Genomic DNA, 18055 nt, shown 5'->3' on the forward strand with positions numbered 1-18055 from the left:
AATGGTAAGACTGCATTCGATTTGGAAGGAAAATTTGATCTCTGAGAAATCTCTTTAATTAATGGTGTCAAAAACCAACAGTGACCATGACTTCTCAGTCTCTGAATGTGATGTGCACTGGATCGAAGCACCATATTTGGTTCATTTCTGTACGTATATGGAACAGTATTACTTTTTGGAATGTGTGTGTTTCTATGAAATAAACACAGAATATATCTGTGCATGTGATAAACCTGCATATGTTTAAGAAGTTCAGATAAACAGTTCTCTCAAGAGCAACAGAAATAGGATTTCGTTACATATAAAAACATATCTAAAAGGTTATCGGTTATTTTAAAAGTTATACATTAATGGTCAGGATTATCTGTAAAATAGAATAGAGCTTCTGTAATGTCTATGTATTAAAAGAACTCTATTTTCCCACCAAAAGTTATAAAATCTTTTATTTAAATTTTAAAACAAAACTTTCTTAGGAAGTGAATTTTTAATTAAGTATATTCTATTATTTTTAAATATATCCTTATTAATGTGGTTTTACATTTTTATTTTTTATAAATTTTTTTCTTAAAAATTAATAGAAATAAAAATAATAATAAAGTATGCTCAATTATTTTTTCCTCTGAGTTATCTAGGTAGATCATGGAAAAAGTATCTAAATAGATGTTTTATCTTACAGAGAGATGCTACGAGATCCAGAAATGAGAAACAAATTAATTTCTAACCCAACTAATTTTAACCACATAGCACACATGGGTCCAGGAGATGGAATACAGATTCTAAAAGACCTGCCCATGGTAAGAGGAATGAAGAGTGGATGTGAACGTGAATGGAGCTAGGAATAAATGGTATTGATATGTGTGTGATAATTTAAAAAGACATTTAATGTAAGGAGGGAAGGTTTATCTCAGTCTATCATAACGTGTGTAAGATGCATGATGATACACCTGATTAGAAAAACATAAAACATAGACATCTGTCAAAACCTGATAAAAAAAAAACGAAGCTGAGTTCTTTAATTCCAAGCCTTACAAACATCTCCCGAACTTGGACTTAATGTTGTTGGTGGAAGAAACTGCAGGGCTCGGGGAGGTTCTATGCCAAGATTCAGAACTTGGTTACCAAATCACTAAAATGTCACTTAAGTTTTAGCAGTTCAGTACACATACTTGGCCTCTGTCTTTATTTTTCCAGAGAACCACATTAGCTTGGTCATTAATGGTCATACCTCTTAGCTGCTTGTGAAATTAAATATTTTTCCTTTGCCCAATTCCAAACATGTTTTCTTGTCACTCTGATATAAAAAAAAAAGCACAACATAGGAAAACTGTTGGGTTTTACAGTATAGGATTGGATTCTCAGAGCTTCTGTGTTGAGATTAAAAAGATGAGTGGCATTAGCTAATGACCAAGTTCCATTTATACTTAACATTTCAGTATCATAGTATTCTCAGCAAACTACTGAAACTTTAATATGATCCTTTTGGTAAGTGGTGATAGCAGCTAAATGTTGCACAGAATTTTAAGCATAGTTTATAGACCATGGCCATTTGGAGGAGGATTTGCGAATCTTGACCCAAAGCTCCTTCTGAGAAAGTCTATCAGTTACCCACTGCCAACTCTGCTGTGATATAGAAGATGTAAACATCTATCATGACACAGAGAAGATTATAGGTAACATAGTTAGATGTGCAGTGCTTACATTTTTTTTTAAATAAAAAGATTGAGCTTTTAAAGGAAGCTTTGCATTTGTTTCATGGAAGAAAAAAAAGTCTGCATCCATTTGCGTCTAGCTCCTCGTTGTACATACCCCACTTAGCCAGCTGGCCCTGCTTGTGAGTGAAGCTAACATTCCTATTGTCATCATTCTTTTCATCATCCTCAGGGACATTATTATTATATGTTATGGTAATAGTCCTTCCTTTAAGGAGTTCAGATCACTCCCCGTAGTTATTTACCCTTTTGGAATGGTGATATTTATTAGCTGTACTAGGTAAATATAAATAAATATTTCAAAAACTAAATTATAGCTAATCTTGATATAGTAATTAAAACTAAGTATATAAAATATTGAAACTGCATTACTTATCCATCATACTTAAAAACTATGCTATTTTTTCAGCTTTTTCTTGGGAATGAGATTTCAGATTTCTCTCCTTTATTTTCTCATTTGAACATTTGTCTGGTTTTCTTTTATTCTCAAAAGTAAACATAACCATACAGTCCAAAGCTGCTCTCTTTTTTCCTTGTGGAAGTTACAATGTCAGGCACAAAATACCTTAATGGAGAGATTTTTTTAAATTGTGAAAACAGTGAATATGTTTATAGGTCATACTTGGTAGATTAAGTGTTATGTACTGTTTTAATTAAACTTTTGAAATTTAGTTAGTAAATATTTTTTAATACCTGATATGAGGTGAGTGTTACGTGGTGAGTGTTACAGAGGAATACAAATTTCAAACAAATACATATGTTGCAAAGGAACATAACAACAGATATAAAATTATTTCAGTAGTTACCAAGGTTTCAAATAGGTATTGTCCTTTTAAAGTTAAAATTTCTTTCACACTTGCTTTATTTTGGTGGACAAAAAGACATATTTTTTATCTCATATATTCCAATCACATAAAAAGAAGAGTTGTAGACCTGTTTTTAGAAATTCTATTGTATCTCACATTACAGTATTTTCCTTAAATGGAAATAGCTTCAGGATTTAATGACGTGTTTCTCTGCTTGGTATTCTACAACCAGGTGAAAAATCAAGTTGCTCATGTTTCCGAGTTCATTCGGGCATTCGTATACAGTAAGACTGTGCGCCCGGAAGCTAAAATGTCTGTTTAAACGTTGCAAGCAGTTTTTATGAATATGTCCCTTCCTTCTTTACTTTTTTCTCCTCACCCTCTCACCAAAATAAGGCCTAGCCTTTATTACTGAGCAAAACAAGTCCAGATAGTATTTTCCAAAGATTCACCCCTCAACTGACTCCATAACATGATTAGACCTCTTGATGTTTCATATTTGTTGTCACTTGATTTTGTTAGCTTATGGCCACCCCCATTGATTTTTTTTAGCATTAACTCAGGTGATTTTTTGCCCTAGCCATGTTTAATCTAGTTTCTAACATTCCTTCCAATCCTTTAATGTTTTCGTAGCATGCAAGCACATTTTTATTTCCGGAGATAAGAAGTTGGTATACATTTGTAAACTTGTCACCTGTACATGTAGTATGCATTGTGTGTCTGAATTTCTGTTCTTCCCAGACATAATTTATTTCCATGTGACTTTTTTTCTTTTTACTAGCAAAGGACATATAAGCTGGAATTTTCCCTAGGCATTTATTCAATCATTTAAAAAATATGTTTTGCACTTCAAGGGACAGAGTAGCAGGGGCGGGGGTCTGGGGACCATGGTTTCAGGGGACATCTAGATCAACTGGCATAACAAAGTTTATTAAGAAAATGTTCTGCAGCCCACATTGGTGAGTGGCATTTGGGGTCTTAAAAACTAGAGAGCAGCCATCTAAGATGCATTAATTGGTCCCAGCCCCCCTGGAGCAAAGGAGAATGAAGAACACCGAAGAGTCAAGGAAAATATTAGCCCAAGAGACAGAAATGGCCACATAAACCAGAGACTTGGTTAGTCTGAGACCAGAAGAACTAGATGTTGCCCAGCTACCTCCCTGTCAGAGAATACAACTTAGAGTCCCTGATGGAGCAGGAGAAAAGTGGGGTGCAGAACTCGAATTCTAGTAAAAAGACCAGACTTAATGGTCTGACTGAGACTGGAGGAACCCTGGAAGACATGGCCGCCAGACTCTCTGTTAAGCCAGAACTAAAACCATTCCTGAAGCCAACTCTTCAGACAAAGATTAGACTGGACTATAAGACATAAAATGATACTCGTGGAGAGTGTTACTTCTTAGTTCAAGTAGATGCATGAGACTAAATGGGCAGCTTCTGTTGGGAGACGAGATGGAAGGCAGAAAGGGGCAGGAGCTGGTTGAGTGGACACGGGAAATCTGGGGTGGAAAGGAGGAGTGTGCTGTCACATTATAGAGAGAGCAACTAGGGTCACGTAACAGCGTGTGTGTAAATTTTTGTATGAGAAACGAACTTGAGCTGTAAACTTTCAGTTAAAGCTACAATTAAAAAAAAATTTAAACATCTTTTGCAGGAGGAAAAAAAAAATGTTTCGATCACTTGCTATGTGCCCAGAGTCATGCTTGTCTCAGAGTAGACATTGATAAACGACAACATAATATGCATGTCCAGAAAAAAAAATAATGTACATGTCTGAACCTGTGTGTGTATCAGTTTACTTAAAAGCTTATAATATTTTAATATAGGCTCAGATTTTAATATGGTCTTGCCACTGAAATACAATTATCTTTACTTAATGAACTATTTCCCAAAATGAAGATGAATTAAATTCATCTAATATTAACATATATAAGAAGAGCTTCCAAATACCAAAGCCACGTGTTGTCATCTGTGCAAAAAGCATGTACCATAGATATTATGTTTTAACATATTCAGATCAGTGTTGCTTTCCTGTGAAATACTTATAAGCTTAGAGAATTTGTTGGATGCCTTTAGAAGTTTGTTTCCTTTGTACCAAAATAATCCTGAAATAGAATTGTTTGCCTCCTGAATATAGAAGGGGCAGAGTAAGGCTAAGAGAGTCTTTTTTTTCCTTACCTCCTCTATCAGATGTGAACCCCTTATGTGCGTCTTGGTGAGCCAAGAGAATATAAGCAATTAGTGTATGATGGCCTGTCTGTCATAGAAATACAGACTGTATTCATTTTCTTGAATCTTTTTTAATCTAGTACCTTTTTTTCATTAGTAGATGCTGGCAATAAAGGACAAATTTTTTTTCTAGTTGAATGGAAGAATAATATTTTACCCTTAGAAGATTTATTTTTAGCACATTACATTTCTCCTGGCTTTTTGGTTAGTTATTTTAGTTACATGTAAGTTTTTTACCCTTAGCTAAAATGGCTAATAAAGATAAAATTTCCAGCTCAATGACCTCTTAAGGCTTTCAGAAGTAATTTGCTTCTTAAATCAAAGTTACAACCTTTACATCGATGATTTTCTTTCTGGAAACAACCTTGGAAAGTACCGATTTCATTCCTATCCTTAAATTAAAAACACTGCTTTACAGAGCAACCTTTCTTTGAAGCCTAGCTACTTTACCAGCGCTGTTTCCCAAGCAAGCTCCTCTCAGCTCAAGAGAAGATGAATGTCATGCTGGGTTCATACAACCTCCCCTCCAGCAAGCTATCCAACCTCTGCCCCTAGTGAAGGGATGGGAGGGTGTTTGCTGCAAACATAGTTACTGTTCAAGAACTAAACCTGGAAAATTCCCCTAGGAGAAGGTGATTGTGCACCAAGTGGTGGTTCCCAAGTATTCAGAAGTTATTTTATCTGAAAAACTAGTGTTCTTGGTTTTAAAGCTTTTTTTCTGTAATTTCATTTTTTAAAAAAATACATCTGAACATCAAGGGGAAGAAGGCATGGTTTTTTCCTTGGTAAGAACAAATGTGTTCTTTTCGGTATCTAAGTGGCGATAAGCTTGAGCTGCTTAAAGGTAAGCCAGTAATTCCCATATTCCCTCTGTTACTATGCTTGTTAAAGGGAAAATAAGATCAGTCAGAGCAAACACATATCACAGGTCTTATAAATATCAGGAAATGGCTTTATATGGTTTCAGATTTCTAAAGAAACAGTTTTAAAAAGCACGCCTAGGTAGAAGCTAGTTGTAGGTTCACTTGCCCTTTTCTTTAACTGTTCCCTGCTTTTTCTATCCTTAATGTTTTTGGTAGGTTTTTGCCATGTTTTGATCATATCGTACAAGAAAATACTGAACTAAATAAACTCTGAAAATCTTCTTGCATCTCTGAAAGTCCAGTTTTTGCTCACTTAACTATAGTGATGAAGGAGAATAGTTTTATAAGGTGAATAATCTTTTGCAAATCAGCTATTTAAGTAACTGGCAAGAGAATTATTAACTTTCTAAGACTTACAAGTATTTCAGTAAGGATTCAGTTCTGATGTAAGAGAGTACCAGGACCTCATTTTTCCTGTATGCATGTTGTCTGACGTCACATGTAACCAGTGAATCCATTTTCATTACCTTATTACCTTTTTTTCTTCTTTCTGTTGTTTTTGGTAGCCAGGTTTCCCTTATTCATCCCCTCATCATCACTCCAGTCTGATCTCCTCTCCGATCAACTTTGAGCACATCTATCACATGACTGTTAATTCTGCCGAAAAATTTCTCTCTCCTGATTCCATAAACCCTGAATATTCCCCGTCTCTACGCTCTGTCCCTGGTACACCAAGCTTTATGACTCTGAGGGTATGAACAGCTGAGTCAGGTGGTAACTTTTACTAACCATATATGGATTTCCTATTGCCTGGCTTACTAAGTAATTAAGTAACATCGCTGAGGTGGCGCCATTTTGTGAATGTTTTCCTTTGGCCTATTTCTCTTCTGCCAAATTTCTGCTCCTCCTCCTCCTCCTCTCTTTATATTCCTTTTCCTTCTTCTTTTTCCTCAAGTTCTGTTTTTTCCCTCTTCTTTTAAGAAAGAAGATGGAGGACTGGGGAGAATTTCTGTTTTATTTTTGAAACAATATTGGAGGTTTTTCTATGTTTAATGAAAGATTTTCTCACCATGGTATTTTCTATTACAGATACCATCATACGAAATAACCCCTGAGTGGCCCTTTATTCTGTTAAAAAAAATAATAATAATAACAGGCTCCCAGAATTTCTGAATTTTTTCTATTCATTACCCTATAACCAGTTCAATTCAGAGAAGTTTGGTTTTTTTTTTTTTTTTTAATATCTAGCGAGGTTAAAGAGTTTGTAGGGCCTACCCACCTATCTTCTGTCTGCAGTGAAATGCTTAAAAATCTCCATGATGCTATTAATTAGTAACAGGAAAAATTACAAGAGGGTATACTAATCTTTGAGCTGCTGACATGCCTTTACTACCAAGACTCAAGATAAGAAAACTAAATCAAACAGAAAAAAATCAAAGTGTGCCACAGAATGAAGGGCCATGGCGTCTGCTGTGGCCCCTTTCACCAGCCTCATGCTTCGGTTACCAGGGGCTGTGCCGTGAGATGAGAGCTGGTGACTGTTAAAGCTGAAAAGCCATAGTCCCATTAAGAAATATCCTTATATTAACTTCAAGGAAAATTTCCCAAGCTAGTTTTACAGATAATAAAATACTGGAGTTGTATCACGTGAGCCTGTTTCTCATAGTATCTGCTGGCTTAGAGAAACAGTAGCACCTGTTTTTTCATTTGTGTATATGGTAGTAGTTTTCCAATAAGCAAATTATCTATAGGGTGAGAAGGTTATGTTTTTGTTTGTATTAAAAAATTATTCTAACTAAAATGTTTTTAATATCATTGACCCTGACAGTGTAATACAATGTAAATGTCTTATTTAACAAGATAAGATTAACCATGATAAAGTTAAAATGAACCTTTGTTTGCTTGGTAGCAGATTTCAGGGAGGGGATTCCAGAGAAGTGTTGCATAAATTAATCAAGAACGTTTCATATAAAAGATGATAGAAGTGTCGCTTAAGCTAGTCACGTACAAGTAGAAACAGTGGACGGTACGTGGAGACTTTACCCTGATTTTCAGCATATTTGTACATGAGAAGGACCAGAGGATTAAGTTCCGTATCACCTTATAATGAAGTAATAACATTAGCTGAATGAATGATTTTGGTTTTGGTTTTTTACATTTTTTTCCCTGGACATTTCTTCCGTATATCATTCCTTTATTGCCTCAACGTTCAGTGTTACCAAGCAACTGATATATTTTGTAGGCTTAATTTTTGTCATTTATTCTAGGGTAGGTTCATTTTATAGAAAAGGGCAACACTAAAGTATCTCAAGTTGCAGAGAAAAAAAAGTAACCAAAAACGTCAAGCTTGAAATGCTGGGCCCACCTCTTTTGAGCTTCCGTTTGCTGCCTGTGCGCATGTCAGCGTGTCCTCCAGGGCTGCTCCTGTATGCCTGAATGTTGAATTGCTAGCATTGACTTTTCATTTCTTTTTTTTGTTTGTTTTCTTAGAGGGGAAAAAAAGGTAAAGGGTTTGCTTTAAACAAATAACACACAGAATTACATGGACATTTGCAAACTTTATGTATGCACCAAAACGGTAGTGGCTGAATTCGAGGCCCCCCAGCCAACTTTCGGGCTGTGTGATTCTTCAGTATTGGGAGTTACTGCAGCAGAGTTATTGCTTGTTTTCCTGATTGCTAGCTTTGGCCTCCATTAGTTGTCCTGCGGTAGCTTTCCCTCAGGTCTTTCAGATGCACCTAGGACACTCAGTACTGCAAAATGAATCCAGTTCAGAGCCTCTCCCTGGTGCCTCAGGACTCCAGGCAGCTGAAAACTGAGGTTCCAGTTCTAGGTTTTTCTTTTGTTATAACTCAAAATACTATTTAGCTACAATTGAACACATCTCTTTTTTGCTTGGTTTTTATAACTTCAAAAGTCTCCAACATTGGTATTCATTTTATTGTACTCTGTAAATCATTTGACTTATACCATTTTATGGTGCCGTAGTGGCACAGTAAGTTAAGAGCTACGGCTACTAACCAAAAGGTCAGCAGTTCGAATCCACAAGTGGCTCCTTAGAACCCTGTGGGGCAGTTCTGTTCTGTACAGTCACTATGAGTCAGAACCGACTTGACGGCAACAAGTTTTTGATATACCATATTACAGGAAAGGATACAATCATCTTTTGTTAAGAGTTAGCATATACATCAAGTTATTTGGAGAATTGCTACCAATTTCTTCATTTATTCCCAGATATTATTATTCTGCCCAAACAATACAGGTAAAATGTATTTTGTGTCTTTAAAACATATATACACCTAAACGCAGTTTTAACATCAAATCAATATTAACTAGAACACTGTGTGTGCTACAGAAAGGAGCATAATTTGAAATTCTAAAATTACATAAATTCATAAATTATATTTCCAACTAAATTAATCCCAACACTTGAAGTAGAAAATTATGATTACAGACATAATCCATTCATTTATTCAGCAAATTTTTTTTTAGCGCCTACTATTTTACATGTTAGTCACTCTTTTAGGTGCTGAAGCATAGTGTTGTCATAACAACAGTCAGTATAAGAAATGCTAAACAACTGAAGAAATGAGGGTAGAAACAGTCATGAACTATGTGCTTAGTAAATAACCAGGGCAAACTGGACTGCCACCCAAAAAGCCGAGGTCCCTGTGGGTGGTGATACGGATAAAAGAGTGTCTGCCAACAGTGTTCACCTGATTTTCTGTGTTTAAAGGTCAGGTACGAAGACTTGTAGTGAAATATGTGATATATAGTTTAAACATTTAGGCCTTTTCTTTTGCTGAAACTTGTAAAGCATTTAGGTAAGATAGATGTATATTAACGTCGAATTAATGTAAGTCAAAGAACAGTGTAATTTTCAATGTATGGCCAGCATGTGGCTACGTCTCTCTGATGTCTTCTCTACTTTAATAGTACCGGAAGATGGAGTGCTATTTCCTGAACCCCGAGTAATTAAAAAAGATTTAGTGCTTTCGAAACAGCAAAGCAAGGCAGACAGTTACAGCATTTTAAAATACACTTGTTAGCTTTGTGTTCTGTGTTCTTTGGAAAAGTATGATACAGTATGGTCAACTCTGGAAAAAAAAATGTGTTGGAAGAAACAATGGACAGGCAACACATCAAACTGTTGATAGTGTTGGTGAGTTCACAGGTGACTTTTTTTTTTTTTTTTTTGGTCTCTTTTATGATTTTTTCGGAGTCCTGGTGGCATAGTGGTTAAAAGCCTGGCTGCTAATGAAAAGGTTGGCAGTTTGAATCCACCAGCTGCTCCTTAGAAACCCTGTGGGGCAGTTCTACTCTGTCCTATAGGGTCACTATGAGTCGGAATCGACTCGACAGCAACAGGTTTGGTTTGAGGTTTTTTTTTATTTTGGTATTTTCCATTATTCTACAGTTAGTGAGCATCCCCTTTATAATTAAAATAAAACAAACAATTTAAATGAACTAGTTAGTACTTAGAGAACTACAGGTTAATAAATATATCTGCCAGCCTTTTAGGCTTTGTTAAACGTTGGTGCCCACGAGCATCAGTGGGACTCCCTGCGTGTGTGGGAGAGGGAACACCATCCTGTGGTGAAGTCAGCCTACAGCGCTGTGAAGAGAGCCCACCCTTCTCAAAGCAGCAGGTCATTCTCTTAACTCAGACCATTCGACTTTGCTGACAAATCAATCCTTTGGAGGAGTCACAAAACTTGAATTTTTGATCCACTTTTTGATATGTGATTTTTGTCATTGCATATTCAGTATAGAGTTACCATCTTGCTTAATGCATGTAAGATTTGTTTTTATTCCCCTAGCAGATTGGCTATCTTGATGTGACTGAAAGGGAAGGTTTAAAGTGACATTGCAGATTGCTGCATGGGGTTATCACTAGAGCAGGGAAAGAAGTGTGCATCGCAGGGACGCTGTAAGTGCTGGGTGTCTGTTACTGCAGCAGACTTCGTGCTCAGGAAAGCCCCATAACACAGAAGAGAACTCTGCGGTGCAAGGTTAACTCACAGGCCAGAGGCTTACCACGAATAAGTCGTGTACACAGATGTGCTGCCTTCAGAGCTGCTAAAGAAAGAGAGAATAGCTACCAGATATCAACACGGTGGGCTGGTAAAATTGCTGTGAAGAAAAAACTAATAAGTAGATAATTTTTTAAATACATGTCTGTAAATTATAAGAAGCCCAGATCATTTGCATCAGAAAATACTTACATGAGGTCGGAACTATCTCACAAATGGAGAAAGCATTGTGAGGGGTAAAAGGGATGCTAATAATATGGTATGTATAGTCTGCCTACTTCAGGCCTTGTAAGGAATATTGAAAGATTTTTCCCCAATCTGGACTTCGTCAGCCTGGCCAGCCCCTCTTCTGGCCTGGAAGGTAGGGGCCGTTGGGGAGCCTGCCTGCCCTCTGTCCCGGCCACGCTCAGACAGCTCGTCCACACACCTCTTAGCGCACTCCTCCTTCCGGGCAGGGATTGACAAACAGGCTGTGGTCCATCTGCTACCTCAAATGGCCAGAATCACTCAATAACGAGATGGAAAACTTCTCAAGCTAGTATCCCCAATTAAGTAACTTCACCCCACTGTAATGTGGCAGACACCCTATTCATGACTCATAGTACTACTCTGTGTGAGTCAGCAAAGATGCCTGGTGACTGGGGTCGTGAACATGTGAATGGCACGTTTGGTACCCCATCAATAAAACATTGACCGAGAAGAATACAGTTTTAGCCAGGTTTCTTCCAAGTAGACTAATTTACTCAGCAATTGAGTTATCCTAAGCGAATAAGAATCTCAAACATGGTTGAAGCTTTGTTTTACTTACCTGCGAATGTCCATGTAATTCTCTACCTCACTGTCACTGCTAACCATGTAACTTGTTCTCACAACAAAAAGTTGTTATTTATTGATGAGTATTTAAGTATTGATCTTATTTGATAAGTATAATTAATAAACCTAAGAATAAATACTTGTGCTTGTATTTCCTGTTGGGGTTGTATTACTTTTGTGGGAGGGAGGGGTTTGTTCTTTGTTGTGGATCGCTCGGGTCCAGATAATTCTATTTCTTGATAATTATACTGAAAAATAGACATCTCTGCAGAAAGCCAGTTTCTCTCTGCCTGAAGCATTATCCTTCTCTCTTGTTTTTAGAATCCTCGGCCTCAGGAAAGTCGGGCCGTGTTCAGCGGCTCAGTCAGTATTCCGTCTATCACCAAGTCCCGCCCCGAGCCAGGGCGCTCCATGAGCGCTAGCAGCGGCCTGTCAGCAAGTAAGTGGCTGGGCTGCAGGCAGCACCTCCGCAGCAAGCAGCACCTCCGCTGCCCACATGCCCGGGAGGCCCTGCAGTATTGCCCTGACAGTCCCCTCATGTGCTCAGTCATGCACGCGTCCTGCGTTACTGAGCGGCCTCTGTTGCTATTGCTGAGACTAGTAGGCACAAGTGCAGTTCTTAATTGTCCTAATAGAACTTCCTGTCTGACAGGAGACAGACAAACAATATTACAAACTGTGATGATACACGCTCAGAAGGAGACAAGCAGGGTGTAATATTAAAGAATAACAAGGGGTAGCTGTTGGGGATGAACTCACATCTAGAATAATGGGAAAGACCACACCGCCTCCCTCTGAGGTGATGTTTACACTGAGACGCGCCTTAGTTTGAGTCGTGCTTGAGCAACTGAAAGGAGGCCAGCCTTGACTGGACAGCAGTGCTGGAGGAAGACAGAAATAAAGAGAGAGAGATAGGCAGGGGTCAGGTCAAGCAGGGACTGGAGACCAAGGGAAGAAATTTTCATTTTATTCAAAAGGCAGTGGGAAGCTTTTGAAGAGTTTTAAGTAGGGAAGGACCTTTATTCGATTTGCATTCTTAAGAAGATCACTCTGGCTGCCAAATGGAGAATGAATTAGAGGCAAGCACCAGCAGAAGCAGGGGTCCGGGCGTGAGGCTCTGCCAGGGTCCAGTTGAGAGCTGAGGTTGGCATGGAATATGGCAGAGGTGGCAGAGAAAAGGATGGAGAGAAGAAGATAGTTCTGTAGGTATATTTTGAAAGTGAAAACAGTATGGCTTGATGGTTTAGTGTGGAAGGTGAGGGAGAGAGGAGAGTTAAGGACACTCCTAGATTTCTGCTGGAGCAGTAGGTGACCCCATGTGTTGCACTTGCCTAGGTGTGAGGGGGCTGAGGTAGGACGTTGCAGGCATGCACAAAGGCCCCAAGGTAGGAAAAAATTAGCATGTTTGATTAAATGAAAGAAGGTCAGGAACAGGTTCAAGAATATACTCTTTAACCATAAAAGACTGATAAACGTAACTGATGTGAATCCTTGAGTCACTGGGCTTCTCTACGTCTTAGTTTTCTCACCCTTAAACCCCATGACATCCACCTGACAAAGTTGGTATAATGGTCAGGTGTGAAAGTCCTTTGCAGAGAATACCACCACATTTACTTGTATGGGGATCCGGTAGCCAGTTTCTTAGTAGGCCTCAAATACCTGTTCTTTCCGTCAGCCAACCCCTAAGAAAGACGGTAACTTCCTCCTCCAAAAGTAGCCCCCTAGCAACCAACAGCAATCCCATTCTCTTACACTGGGACAGAGGGTTGACTTTGGATGACATCTGGCAAAACAATGATTACGTACCTGGCACATTAGGGATTTTTCCCAGTGGTTAAGTGCTCGGCTACTAACCAAAAGGGCAGCAGTTTAAATCCACCAGCCAAACTCCTTGGAAACCCTATGGGGCAGTTCTACTCTGTCCTATAGGGTCGCTATGGGTTGGAACCGACTCGACAGCAACAGGTTTGGTTTGGTTTGGGTTTAACTTATAAAAAAACAAATCAAAATCCAAAAGGCCCTTAATATAGACCCATGCAACTTTTTATTACAGATTTAACAAAAATTCTTATCATACATTTTAACAGATACAGAATATTCCAATAGCTAGGACATCTAGTAACATTTTTCTGTTATTCTTGGTTTTCAAGCTAGCTTTTATGTACCCCAACTCTAAGATCAAAACAAAGTGTGGTTTTGAAGAAACTCACCTCACTTTTGTATCTCAGGCTTCTTGCCCTGTGGAATGAAAATGCTTTATGTTCCCCTTGTTTTTTATGAAAATTCTTTAAGGTCGGGTGGTAGCTAGATACTAAGTGGAATGGTCTTTAGTTCTGAGAATTGCTGTACCTGCCTCACCAACCTGCACCGTTGAGCACCTGCTGTGTGCCAGGTCCTCTGCTGGCCCTGGAGAGGCAGATGGTCCAGGCACAGGGAAATGGCAGGCACATGTCTTAATTAGGGACGGGTGACCCAGTAAGCAGGTATGTACGAGTTCATTTGTGCTTACTTACTCATCTGTAGTGCAGTTTCACCTGTTTCCTCACCACGTTATAGTGAAACCCATGTGAAATTGTGCACTGCAGATGAGTAAGTAAGCACAGTGAAGCCCTTGCAGTACCTTGCTTACTGGTTAATCCACCCCGATCTTCAGCGCCAAGATGTGTGAGAGAAGCTGAGAGCCCTGAGGAGTCTCCTGGGAAGACTCACTGATGAAGGAGTGTGGTGGAGACTTGCAGGATTAAGTGGGAATCATGTGGTCAGTGGGTGTGCGGGACAGACAGGGCAGCAAGCACAAAGGTCAGCCACGCTGAGAGTGCTGCCCGCCCACAGTAGTTGCTGTGGCTTTGGGGGACAGAGGGCCACACCGCAGAAGTGCACCTTGGTGCCGAGGTGGCCAGGTGGACTTACCCAGGAGCTGTCATCTGAGCAGGACTCTAAGCCCGGGAGGATGACTCCGGGGCAGTGGGGAGTACGGCTGGTCACCTCAGCAGTCTGTACACTTTCTGGAGGATCGTCCTCTCCTGCATATAAAGTTCTACTTGAATGATGTGCTGTAGGGTCGTCTGCACAGAATGGCAGTGCATTGAAGAGGGAATTCTCTGGAGGAAGCTACAACGCCAGGCGGCAGCCCATGCCCTCCCCGTCGGAGGGCTCGCTGTCTTCTGGAGGCATGGACCAAGGGAGCGATGCCCCGGCGAGGGACTATGACGGGGAGGTGAGTGGAGCGTGTGCACAGCTCTCCTAGAGATGGGGGTTTGGAGAGATCATGTGTTAAACAGACTAGAGCGTTCACCAGAATTATTCCACCTTGAAAGGGACCTTAGGGACTCAGCATTGAGTCTTAGCGAGTGGGCAGCAAAGCTAGTCACTGGGGTTGCAAACTTCAATTTTCCCAGAGGTTTTCAGACTTCTAATAATTTTTGCATGAAAATAGCCTGCATTTCTACAGACCTGCAGACAGGGCTGTGAGCGTTTGCTGTGTTCTGAGTGTCTTAGCTTAGAAAGGTGGCTTGATGTGACGGTCAGAAACCCACCTCAGGTCATTTGGTCAGGCAGCTGGAGGGCACTCAGGCTCCCGCCTCCTCCCTGTGCTTCTCATTAACAGCTGACTTGGTCCCTACAGGACTCTGATTCTCCGAGACACTCCACAGCTTCCAACAGCTCCAACCTGAGCAGTCCTCCCAGCCCAGTGTCACCCAGAAAGACCAAGAGCCTGTCTCTGGAGAGCACCGACCGTGGAAGCTGGGACCCGTGAGCGCCCGGCACTCAGAGCCCCAGGACGCAGAGCAGCTTCCCCTGCAGCTAGCTCCCCTCTACTCACCCCTCCTCATTTTAATCTCCCCCTTCACCTCTGCCTGGCAATGACCAGGCTGGCAGCAACCGCAGGGTGGGCTCTTGGGATTCTGGCCATGTGACACGCAGCTGCAAGCCCTCCAGGTTTCACAACCCCAGCAACAAAGGCAGACTTCCATTAGGCAGCTTCCAAGTATCCCGAGTTCACGTCATACTGTTGTAGTTGCTTTCAGTAATATTTCACCCCCTCCCCAAAAGGTAGCTTAACTAGACAGATACACAAATGTAAGTGATAAGAATAAGATAGACAGGTTTTGTTTTCACAGTAGAGTCTCACTGTAGCACTGTGATAGCACCGGGGATTTCCCCGTCCACAGGGGAGCACGGCCCTGGAGGTCACTCGCTAAGCCTCCATGCAGCACCACAAGTCCCATCCACCTGACTGTCGCCAGTAAATCCTGATCAATGCAACAGTGCATATTTTACTACAATACAGAATTTAAGTAAATACACAGATGTAGAAGTTAAATACTGAATGTATATATTAAAAAGCATCTTGTATTCAACAGAAGACGGATGCATATATAAGAGAAAAAGATGGTTTAATTTAAAGCAATGTGTTGTTTCTTGTCTGTTTTCCAGCGAAGTCACGTAAAGGGTAGAAAGGCCTCGAGTATGGAGGGCGAGGGAGAGAGGTCCGAGTCCCCTGGGTCCGTGGTCTCAGGCTGGCTGCACAGTGGAGCCAGCATTCTAGACTCCCATTTCACTGGTTCGGAGGGCAACCTGCACGTCTGAGTTTTAAAATCTAAAGCCACTTCAGCAGCATCGTCAGAAGGCAAACTCACCTCTGCCCACGACATTTATTTTTCTAGTGGTAGAATTTGGAACCATGCTTTTCACGTTTTATTATATTTTAATGTTTTGTGCAAATGAATGTAGAAATACAATTCTGCTCCCCCTAATCCCTTCGGTCTGAAAGGGCACAAGTTGTGCTGTGGTTTCTAAAAGTCCATAAAAAGGTTTATGAAAGTGTTTTTTCTGAGCTGACGCCATCCCTTCCTAAATTACAGTGAGGCTTCTGCACTGTGGAGCCCGAAACAGCATCTCGAGGAGGGTCTGTTATGTTGAGGGTAGATTTGAATCCCTAGGTGGTGGCACAGTTAAGCACTTGGGACTACTAGCCAAAAGGTTGGCTGTTCGAACCCACCCAGAGGTGCCTCGGAGACAGGCCTGGCAGTCTGCTTCCAACAGGTCACAGCCTAGAAAACCCCATGGAGCACAGTTCTGCTGTGCACCCATAAGTCAAGCCGACTCGAGGGCAGCTAACAACAACAGCATGAGTTTCCTCAGTTAAACCTGGGGGAAAAGGCTTAATTACCAAATAATGTAAGACCTCAAATGGGTAGAACTTGAACAGCCTTAACCAAATATTCTTTGCCACACCCAGTGGAAGATGGATGTTTAATCTGCTCAGGCAGAAAGCTAGCCCAGCACGGCCTTCTCCTCCCTCGGCAGCCGTATTGCGTAGTCAGGTCCAGTTCTATTGGAATTCCCACTGTTTTAATTGCCGCAAGGAAATGAGATGCAGAGCCAAACTTAATTTCTGCAGAGTCAGTTAAGCACATGAGTAGAGAAAGGGATAAAAATAAAAATACCTCATGAAAGTAAGGAGAATCTGCCTCTCTCTTGCTTTTTGCCTGAGCTTCTCTGAGGATGTCAGAATCAGGATTTTTTTTCTCCCTTCTTTAAAATCCAGCAAAATGGAAGAAAGGCTTTCTGCAGTTGCTAATGAAGGTGGCAGTGCCCGAGCACCGTCGTTTCACCGCTGGTCTCTGAGCACTATGTCCTCTTCATGAGCTGCCTGCCCACAACCCGCTGAGCGAGCCTCGAACCCAGGGTCACGCTGCTTTGCGGGGACGCTCACACTCACTTAGCAGGGTTTGCTGAGGGATAGAGGCTCTCGTTGGGAGTTATGTTGTAAAAGCTCAACATAAAGAACTTAAAAACAATCTTTTTGACACATGAACATTCTGGATACAGTCCTTGCTCCGATTTGGTACTATTTAGTTGGTGACAGCGTAATTCACTGCACATTGTAATCTCCCAATTGTTCTGCTTTGAAAAGTATCATGTAAAGATACTTTCGTACATCCAAACACCAAGTGTTGGACCTTGAGTTTGGCTGTCGCTGCCGTTTGACACTGGTAACTCTATGAACTCGGCCCCTCAAAGGGGAGAAGGGAGTCAACCAGCCATTGCTAAGTGCTTGTAATCAGCTCCCTCCTCTCCTCCTCGCCCTCCCTGCCTTCTTTGTTCTTTCCCTCTGCCTTTTCCTCTCCCTTCTCTTCCCAGGGAAACCCTGGTGGCATGTTGTTAAGAGCTAAGGCTGCTAACCAAAAAGGTCGGCAGTTTGAATCCACCAGCTGTGTTCCATGGAAACTCTATGGGGCAGTTCTACTCTGTCCTATACGGTCACTATGAGTCAGAACCAACTTGACTGCAACGGGTTTGGTTTTGGTTTCTCTTCCCAGGCAGAGAAGAAGCAGAGCCCAGGGTGAGGTTCCCTGGATCCTACCCTAAACCATTAGTTGTTTTTTTCTCTGAAATCATTTTTAGCCTTGACAACTAATTGTGAATTTTTGTTGCCTGTAGGTGCTTAAGAAACCGTTTGCATAGTGGTTAAGAGCTATGGCTGCTAACAAAAGGTCGGTAGTTCGAATCCACCAGACGCTCCTTGGAAACTCTATGGGGCTCTTCTACTCTGTCCTATAGTTCTCACTATGAGTCAGAATCGACTCAACGGCAGC

General features: G+C 40.8%; 1 protein-coding gene across 6 annotated transcripts in view; it reads left to right on the top strand.

The window, feature by feature from the left end:
- Positions 1-15864, top strand: part of CDC42BPA (CDC42 binding protein kinase alpha) — a 341599-nt gene extending 325735 nt beyond the window's left edge. For 5 of the 6 annotated variants that reach the window (XM_010591062.3, XM_010591060.3, XM_003410927.4 and 2 more), the window contains 4 exons: positions 677-794; positions 11775-11892; positions 14513-14670; positions 15079-15864. In XM_010591062.3, coding sequence (XP_010589364.2) covers positions 677-794; positions 11775-11892; positions 14513-14670; positions 15079-15210 — 526 coding nt within the window. In that variant the 3' untranslated portion in view covers positions 15211-15864. Of the gene's footprint in view, positions 1-676; positions 795-6173; positions 6360-11774; positions 11893-14512; positions 14671-15078 lie in introns of all 6 variants that reach the window. The other variant, XM_064276784.1, reaches the window with a different exon arrangement.
- The last annotated feature ends 2191 nt before the right edge of the window (positions 15865-18055 follow it).

Source organism: Loxodonta africana, chromosome 25 (assembly GCF_030014295.1).
Source record: "Loxodonta africana isolate mLoxAfr1 chromosome 25, mLoxAfr1.hap2, whole genome shotgun sequence".
In the NCBI taxonomy this organism is placed as follows: Eukaryota; Metazoa; Chordata; class Mammalia; order Proboscidea; family Elephantidae; genus Loxodonta; species Loxodonta africana.